This window comes from Mauremys reevesii, linkage group 14 (genome assembly GCF_016161935.1).
Source record: "Mauremys reevesii isolate NIE-2019 linkage group 14, ASM1616193v1, whole genome shotgun sequence".
NCBI lineage: Eukaryota > Metazoa > Chordata > Testudines > Geoemydidae > Mauremys > Mauremys reevesii.
This window is the reverse complement of record NC_052636.1, coordinates 35,727,166-35,736,319: the sequence shown is the minus strand read 5'-3', so window position 1 is coordinate 35,736,319 and position 9,154 is coordinate 35,727,166. Positions and strand designations below refer to the sequence as shown.

At 45.6% G+C, this 9,154-nt stretch overlaps 1 protein-coding gene across 1 annotated transcript; it reads right to left on the bottom strand.

Moving 5' to 3' along the window:
• Positions 1–1,123: 1,123 nt before the first annotated feature.
• LOC120381599 (zinc finger protein 3-like) lies at positions 1,124–3,580 on the bottom strand. Its single transcript, XM_039499751.1, has 2 exons — positions 3,542–3,580; positions 1,124–2,071 (listed from the first exon to the last, which is right to left on the bottom strand). Exons 1-2 carry the CDS (start codon positions 3,578–3,580, stop codon positions 1,124–1,126), a joined length of 987 nt encoding a protein of 328 aa, XP_039355685.1.
• Between the last annotated feature and the right edge of the window lie 5,574 nt (positions 3,581–9,154).

Sequence of the window (9,154 nt, the reverse complement as noted above, 5' to 3'; positions counted from 1 at the left end):
GAATAACAACCCTGTCCCATAAAAAACAAAATATGTTAAAGAAACAGCGGTAGGAACAGTGCTAGAGAAACTGGTAAATATTCACAGTGCCCAGGCTTGAAGTAATCGGAAACACAGAATTCAAAAAGCAAAGCTCAGGGGCTACTGGGGGTTTATTCTCTGAGCTTAGCCATGTGCTATAGCACAGGGAGCACTTTTGGAAGTCTCCCATCCCACAACGGGGGAAAGGAAAAGGATTCTTAGGCTCTAGCACGGATTGAAGGAGGATGGTGATGGGGAATAAGGGAATCCCTCTGACCCTAACTACATCTGTTGTTACAATGGGTGAAATGACATTTTTCCCTATCCCTGCCCTGTTCCTGCTCTTTGTTATAGTTCAATATATTTTAAGTGTGGAAAATGATACTAAAAATATCTGCTCCCCAGCACAACCTGAAGCAACATCACAGCAACTGGGAATGAAACAATTGGTTCCCCAAGGGAGAACTCGATGACTAACAATTGCTGTGAAATGGGGGAACAGTATAACCGTGATGCTCAGGGTTTGTTTAGACTAGTGAAAATGATGGAGTTTAGGTCAGGTCAAGGGGAAAGCTAATGGCAACCACTGCACCTGGGCTGCATCTGCACTACAAATGTTTACATTAAGATCACTAACTTGAGCAGCCAACCCCCTGTACAGCCCTAGTGGCTGTCAGGCACAGGTAGTTTTTGCCTCAGTGTAGCTTGTTGGGATCAAACCTCTCCCCGACCTGGAGCTGATGAACATTCCTGGCAGGAGGGACACACACTCCTTCGACTCTAAAGGAAAGGAGTTGATAGAAAAGATCACAGGACTGATCACAAAGAAGGGTGAGCTGCAAAAGGCAGAAGCAGGCAACTGATCTGGTGGAGCTGACACACCACGGTGAAGATGGTGCAAAAATCACTATGTGGGAATTAGCAAATGTGATTTAAAAAAAAATGTCTTGCATCCGAAGAAGTGGGTATTCACCCACGAAAGCTCATGCTGCAAAACGTCTGTTAGTCTATAAGGTGCCACAGGATTCTTTGTTGCTTTCACAGATCCAGACTAACACGGCTACCCCTCTGATACTTAAAAAAAAACAAACTTTGGCCAGCCCTAGTCAAGGGATTCATAACAATTCTCTCTCATGTGGATTTTGTGATGTCTCATAAGGCTTGTGCGCTGACTGAAGCTTTTCCCGCACTCAGAACACGTGTAGGGCAGCTCCCCTGTGTGGATTCTCTGATGTGTGATAAGGTGAGAGCGCCACCTGAAGCTTTTCCCGCACTCAGAGCACTTGTAGGGCGTCTCCCCTGTGTGGATTCTCTGATGTGTGATAAGGTTAGAGCTCCGCCCGAAGCTTTTCCCGCACTCAGAGCATGTGTAGGGCGTCTCCCCAGTATGGATTCTCTCATGTCTGATAAGGTCAGAGCTCCACCCGAACCTTTTCCCGCACTCAGAGCACGTGTAGGGCATCTCCCCTGTGTGGATTCTCTGATGTGTGATAAGGTTAGAGCTCCGCCCGAAGCTTTTCCCGCACTCAGAGCACGTGTAGGGCATCTCCCCTGTGTGGATTCTCTGATGTCTGATAAGGTTTGAGCTCTGATTGAAGCTTTTCCCGCACTCAGGGCACGTGTAGGGCGTCTCCCCTGTGTGGATTCTCTGATGTCTGATACGGTCTGAGCTCCGCCCGAAGCTTTTCCCGCACTCAGAGCACGTGTAGGGCGTCTCCCCTGTGTGGATTCTCTGATGTATGATAAGGTCAGAGCTCCGCCCAAAACTTTTCCCGCATTCAGAGCATGTGTAGGGCGTCTCCCCTGTGTGGATTCTCTGATGTGTGATAAGGTGAGAGCTCTGCCCGAAGCTTTTCCCGCACTCAGAGCACATGTAGGGCGTCTCCGCTGTGTGGATTGTCTCAAGTCTGATAAGGTGAGAACTTCGCCCAAAGCTTTTCCCGCAGTCAGAGCACGTGTAGGGCGTCTCCCCTGTGTGGATTCTCTGATGTGCGATAAGGTGAGAGCTCCGCCCAAAGCTTTTCCCGCAGTCAGAGTACGTGTAGGGCGTCTCCCCCGTGTGGATTCTCCTATGTGTGATAAGGTTTGAGCGCCGATTGAAGCTTTTCCCGCACTCATGGCACATGTAGCGTCTCTCTTCCAAGTTGATTCTGTTGCGTGGAATAAGGGTTGAGTCGCTACTGTAGTTTTCCTCTGGCCTCTGCTGAGTCTCACAGGCTTTTGTGTTTTCTGGGACTGCACAACTCCTGGAAACATTCCCTTTGTATCTTCCTGATAACATCCAATGTGGATCTACTTGCACAGTGTCTTCCTGCTGGGGTTTCTCCTCCTCGTTCTCACTCACCATCCCATCGCCGGATGGGAGACAGAGAGAATCCAGACATAGGTCACTCCCTGTGCCTGAGAAAAAGGAAATGTCAGAGAGAGGAATGGAAAAAGGGATGAACAAACCAAAATATATGTAAAAGCAGCAAAGAACCAGACTAACACGGCTACCCCTCTGATACAAAATATATGTGGGAGAGATCAAGCCTATCAGGTGCTGATTTTCCCCAAACCCTTCCACAGAGAAGAGAGGAAGGCATCAGTTCTGGGTCCTCATTGCACCATAACTCTCAGGGGAAAGTGAGATCAGGGAGGGACCTGCTGCCAGTTGTCAGTCAGAATAGGAGGAAAGGCATGAGTGAAATCTGCCATAATTATTCCACATCTGCAGGAAACAATCCTGAACTTGAAGAGCTCACAGGGTCTTTGTAGGGCATCCCAAATGTTTCCTGCATTCCTAAGCAGTTGTTGAGTTGTTTAACCAAGTCCTCACCTGTGCAGGCAGCAATCGGGACCACTTCTTTCTCAGAGCCCTGGAGGTCTGGGACCCACGGTTCTTCCCCTCGTTCCAGCTGCAAGATCACATCAGGTTTGGAAATTGGAAACCCTACTGCAGGCAAAGAAAACAAGGGAGGTCAGTGGAATTTGTGGGATACTTGTCACAAAGAATATTCCATAGTTTTAACCCCATCTCATTTTTAGGCAGTAACATCTGTAGCCCTCAGGATTCATCTGCTTGCCTGCATCAATATCTCTTTTCTAATAAGTACAGTATTGTGATATTTTTAATATGAATTAATAAACCTATGTTTGGCTGTAATGCAAGAAACCTACAGGCCAAAAACCTGCATTTTAAGCTAAAGCAAAGTTAGCATAGCTATATCCTGTGCCCTTTTACCCAGAAAAGGAACTGTTTTTCCTATGCTCAAATAAAGTGCCTACGCTGATGTCTAAGACCCTTTATCGAGACCAACAGACAATGAAGAATAGTAAATGGGATTTTTCAAAGTTGTACTCACAGACTTAACAAGTACCCCACAAATGCGCAGATACCTGCCATCCATACGCATACACATACTAGCCTATGGAGTAAGCATACCCTAACATTTCTATGGGGGAAGACTGAAATTTGGGCATAAGAGGAAGGATTTCCGGCATTTATTTCTATAAAAAGAGGTAACCTACCTCTTTTTACCCGCACCTTGACCTCTCCTTCTTCTCTACACTTCACCATCTTCAACTACGTATTCATGTTATGCATCTACGACAGCTATTAACCAGTAATAGGCCGCACTTATTTTCTTTTCAAACTTTAAGTTCAAAAGGAACTCGGCTAAGTTTGGTCTCTCTAAATTTTATTTTAATTTGTGTATTAGATTATTTAGTTGAGCTAAAAAGTAAATTCCAAAGTAGCTTTGAAAGCTCTTTACATTAGTTTCCCTTGCAAGAGCTGTGAAACCAGAACCGCCAGAGGTGAGGCAAACACCAGTTTATCAAAACAGGGTGTGAATATTAACCAAAGTTTGCAGCACATAATATTGTATCATCATATGTATCTCCTGAATAACAGTAATACAATTGTAACTCTGTAATTCTACCTGTTTTACAATTTACTTACTATTTCATTGATTTTAATAAAAAGTCTTTATGACTATATCTGTCTCCGTGTGAGCTTCCTGTCATACCCCGAAGGTCCTTTATCAATTCTGCAGAACCTGATTCAAACACGAACTTTTATCTTCTGATCAAACAAATTGGTGAGCCTAAACTCATATTAATTAATATAAATTATTAAGTATTATTATTAATTAATTAAAATAATTACAATACACATTAAATTAAGTTGATAAATCAAATCAACATTACTAACTACAGGCCAGTCAGTCTCACCTCAGTCCCTGGAAAAATCATGGAACAGGTCCTCAAGGGAATCAATTCTGAACCACCTAAAGGAGGCGAAACTGATCAGGAACAGTCAGCATGGATTCACGAAGGGCAAGTCATGCCTGACTAACCTAATTGCCTTCTATGATGAGATAACCGGCTCTGTTGATGAGGGGAAAGCAGTGGATGTGCTATTTCTGGACTTTAGCAAAGCTTTTGATACAGTCTCCCACAGTATTCTTGCCAGCAAGTTAAAGAAGTATGGGCTGGATGAATGGATGATAAGGTGGATAGAAAACTGGCTAGATGGTCGGGCTCAACGGGTAGTGATCAATGGTTTCATGTCTAGTTGGCAGCTGGTATCATGGAACGCCCCAAGGGTCGGTGCTGGGGCTGGTTTTGTTCAATATCTTCATTAACGATCTGGAGGATGGTGTGGACTGCACCCTTAGCAAGTTTGCAGATGACACTAAACTGGGAAGAGTGGTTGATACGCTGGAGGATAGGGATAGGATACAGAGGGACCTAGACAAATTAGAGGATTGGGCCAAAAGAAACCTGATGAGGTTCAACAAGGACAAGTGCAGAGTCCTGCACTTAGGACGGAAGAATCCCATGCACTGCTACAGACTAGGGACCGAATGGCTGGGCAGCAGTTCTGCAGAAAAGGACCTAGGGGTTACGGTGGACGAAAAGCTGGATATGAGTCAGCAGGGTGCCCTTGTTGCCAAGAATGCTAATGGCATTTTGGGTTGTATAAGTAGGGGCATTTCCAGCAGATCGAGGGATGTGATCATTCCTCTATTCAGCACTGGTGAGGCCTCATTTGGAGTACTGTGTCCAGTTTTGGGCCCACACTACAAGAAGGATGTGGATAAATTGGAGAGAGTCCAGTGGAGGGCAACAAAAATGATTAGGGGCTGGAGCACATGACTTATGAGGAGAGGCTGAGGAACTGGGATTGTTTAGTCTGCAGAAGAGAAGAATGAGGAGGATTTGATAGCTGCTTTCAACTACCTGAAAGGGGGTTCCAAAGAGGATGGATCTAGACTGTTCTCAGTGGTAGAAGATGACAGAACAAGGAGTAATGGTCTCAAGTTGCAGAGGGGGAGGTTTAGGTTCGACATTAGGAAAAACTTTTTCACTAGTAGGGTGGTGCAGAACTGGAATGGGTTACCTAGGGAGGTGGTGGAATCGCCTTCCTTAGAGGTTTTTAAAGTCAGGCTTGACAAAGCCCTGGCTGAGATGATTTAGTTGGTTTGGTCCTGCTTTGAGCAGGGGGTTGGACTAGATGACCTCCTGAGGTCCCTTCCAACCCTGAGATTCTATGATTCTATGAACACACCCCAAATAAGGCTACGCATCCCAAGGCCATCTTCCTTGGCTCAAAGTGGCAGACAGAGAATAGTAGATGGCCCATGCCCTGAAGAATTTACAATCTAAATCAGGGTAGGCAACCATGCAGCGAGCTGATTTTCAGTGGCACTCACACTGCCTGGGTCCTGGCCCCTGGTCCGAGGGGGGGCTCTGCATTTTAATTTAATTTTAGATTAAGCTTCTTAAACGTTTTAAAAACCTTATTTATTTTACATACAATAGTTTATTTCTATATTATAGATTTATAGAAAGAGACCTTCTAAAAACGTTAAAATGTGTTACTGGCACACGGAACCTTAAATTAGAGTGAATAAATGAAGACTCGGCACAGCACTTCTGAAAAGTTGCCGACCCCTGATCTAAATAGACAAGACAGACACAGAATGGGGTAGAAAGGGCTAGAACCCACTGTTAGAATAGACATTCAGGCCTGCCTGTAAAGCCTATAGTTTAAGAACTTAGGGGTATTTTTATCACTTTGTCTTTATACCCCTGTAACTAGCTAAGAATCAAAATCTCAGTCCGCCTGTGTATGGGCCTTCTCTCACTGTGACAGTCTGAGGCCTTGTTCTTAGGCTAAGGCCTTTGGCTAAGCAGCAGGGGCAGCCATAAGCTGGGAAGCGAAGGGTCACATCCTCACATCCCAAACCAGTCACACTGAAATAAGATGCTACTGGGCTGTTAGGAAGATGATCCTGTCCTGATAGTGCCTATCACCACCAGATAAAGAAACAGATCTTAAGATGGCAGGCCAGTCCTCGCCCACAGACAGCCTGCCAACCTGAAGCATATTCTCACTAGTAACTGCACACCGCATCATAGTAACTCAAGCTCAGGAACCAATCCATGCAACAAACCTCGATGCCAACTCTGCCCACATATCTACACCAGCAACACCATCACAGGACCTAACCAGATCAGCCACACCATCACCGGTTCATTCACCTGCACGTCCACCAATGTAATATATGCCATCATATGCCAGTAATGCCCCTCTGCTATGTACATCGGCCAAAATGGACAGTCTCTAAGGAAAAGGATAAATGGACACAAATCAGATATTAGGAATGGCAATATAAAAAAACCTGTAGGAGAACACTTCAACCTCCCTGGCCACACAATAGCAGATTTTAAGGTGGCCATCCTGCGGCAAAAAAACTTTAGGACCAGACTTCAAAGAGAAACTGCTGAGCTTCAGTTCATCTGCAAATTTGACACCATCAGCTCAGGATTAAACAAAGACTGTGAATGGCTTGCCAACTACAGAACCAGTTTCTCCTCCCTTGGTTTTCACACCTCAACTGCTAGAACAGGGCCTCATCCTCCTGATTGATCTAACCTCGTTATCTCTAGCCTGCTTCTTGCATGCATATATCTACCTGCCCTGGAAATTTCCACTACTTGCATCCGGCCAGTGGGTATTCACCCACAGCTCATGCTGCAAAACGTCTGTTAGTCTATAAGGTGCCACAGGATTCTTTGCTGCCTTTACAGAACCAGAGTAACACGGCTACCTCTCTGAATCTTAAGATGGTTAATGAAAACTTAGTCTGATAGCATCCGGTCTGGCAAGAAATCCCTTATCAATGGTTGTGGTTGTGAAACCCTCATTTCTGTATTGTTTTATCTTTATGGCCACTCCTTTTACCTTGTTAATCAGTCTGGTTCTCTAATTGTTTCTGTCTGCTGCATAATTAATTTTTCTACGTGTAAGTTCATTAGGGCAGTGGAATATGCTTGCTTGGAAATAACCCCAATAAACATCGCATTATCTGTGCTTCAGACTTCTGGTCTTTTGCTGCTTGCTGTCTGCGTGACAAGAACCAGGGAAGTGGGAGGGTTAAGGGAAAACCCTCTAACAAATGGACATGACCTGATAACCAAGAGGTGAGCCTTTAAGGAAGGTTTTAATACACTTTGGAACGGATCAGGGATTCCCATGAGGACTGAGAGGGAGCGATGGTAAACACGCATTTAGATCCTTTTCTTGTTTTATATATTTTCCCCATAAGGCTGCAATGCCCTGGCTTTTAAACAGTCCTTGGGGGGTGCCCCTTGAGTGCACTAGACCCCCAAGGGCTCCCACTCTTCCACAAGGACAGGCCACTTAGCTTCAACACCTGAGACTGAGCCACTTCCTCGGTGCCCTTCCTCCACACTCCTCTCCACTTCTTCCCATTACTCTCAGCCAGCACCACCTGCCGGCACCTTGGGAGCTTCTTGTGTTCCCTCCTCGTCTCTCACTACCTCATCCCTCCCTGCTGCTTTTTAGCTCTAACCCTGCACACACCCTCCCCATGTCCTGACACCCCAGAATTATCTACTCCCCCCTTTTCCTCCCCTCTCACAGCTCTGTTCTTCCTTCACCCGTGGGGTCCTGAATGGCAACATTATACGCTCTCCTATCGAAAGAGGAGCTCATCTGACTGTCACACAAGCCATGCATCAGTCACACACCTATTTACTCAATTTAGAATTCTACAGGTAGCATATTTTCCTCTTAAAATGAGGAAAAGGCATGAAAGTTACAGTTATTAATATAGTTACTAATGTAGCCAATAAGGATACATTCAATGCAATTTTAAAATGTGTGACAGCACCAAAAAGGCACATGTCCAAAAATGATTCTAGTGGGTGAGAGATAAGGCAAAAAAAAGGGGGCAAGGAAACTTGTCAAAACTTGTATGACGAATAAAGGTATAAAGTTATTACTACTCAGGTTCTTCAGAGACCCCACAGCTTCTAATAACCCAGGCGACAGGACTCCTTACCCAGCGAGGTCACCGTCTCATAGTTCTCCTGCATGACATCCCTGTAGAGGGCTCTCTGAACAGGGTCCAGCAGAGCCCATTCCTCCCTGGTGAAATACACAGCCACCTCCTCGAAGGTCACCGGCCCCTGAAAGAGCAAGAGTCCAACACTCAGTACCTGCTGCCCCAGTCACAATCCCCTATTCACGGAACAGCAGCACCAGGTAAATGGAAGCTCCGGGAGGCACATGTTAACAGAGTCCCACCCCACCTAGCTTAGAGCAGCCAGGCAGCATCAGAGGGTAGAAAGAGAGAGTCTTTGTGTCTCCCAGCTGACAGACGCAGGCAGGGTCGTCACATTTATCACATACCTACTAGCCACAGTTTGATATAGGAGATGGGGCTGGCTCTGGACCCTACTAATGGCTCCCTGGTAGGAAACACTCTCCAAATAAAATATAAGGAAGAAAAGGGAAGTCAGTAGTAAAGAATATTAGTTAGAACAGGGTGTGACGAGGCGGTTCTGGCGGGACCCAACTGAGAGTGCCAATTCAGGACCAATTGCTCAAACAGGGCAGTCACAGCCCTAGGCTGGGGTTTTTCCACCTCTAAGGCAAACCAGACCAGCCAGACAAAAAGGACTTCGGTTTCACCCCACTGGCTAACCACAAGTCACACAAGCAATTTCCTTAGACACTCCAGTCTCCCAGTATCGCCACCTGTGCACTCGTCCTGGGGATGAATGGTTATAAAAACCAACACCCCAGTAAAAGAAAAAGGTTCTCTCGATCCCAAAG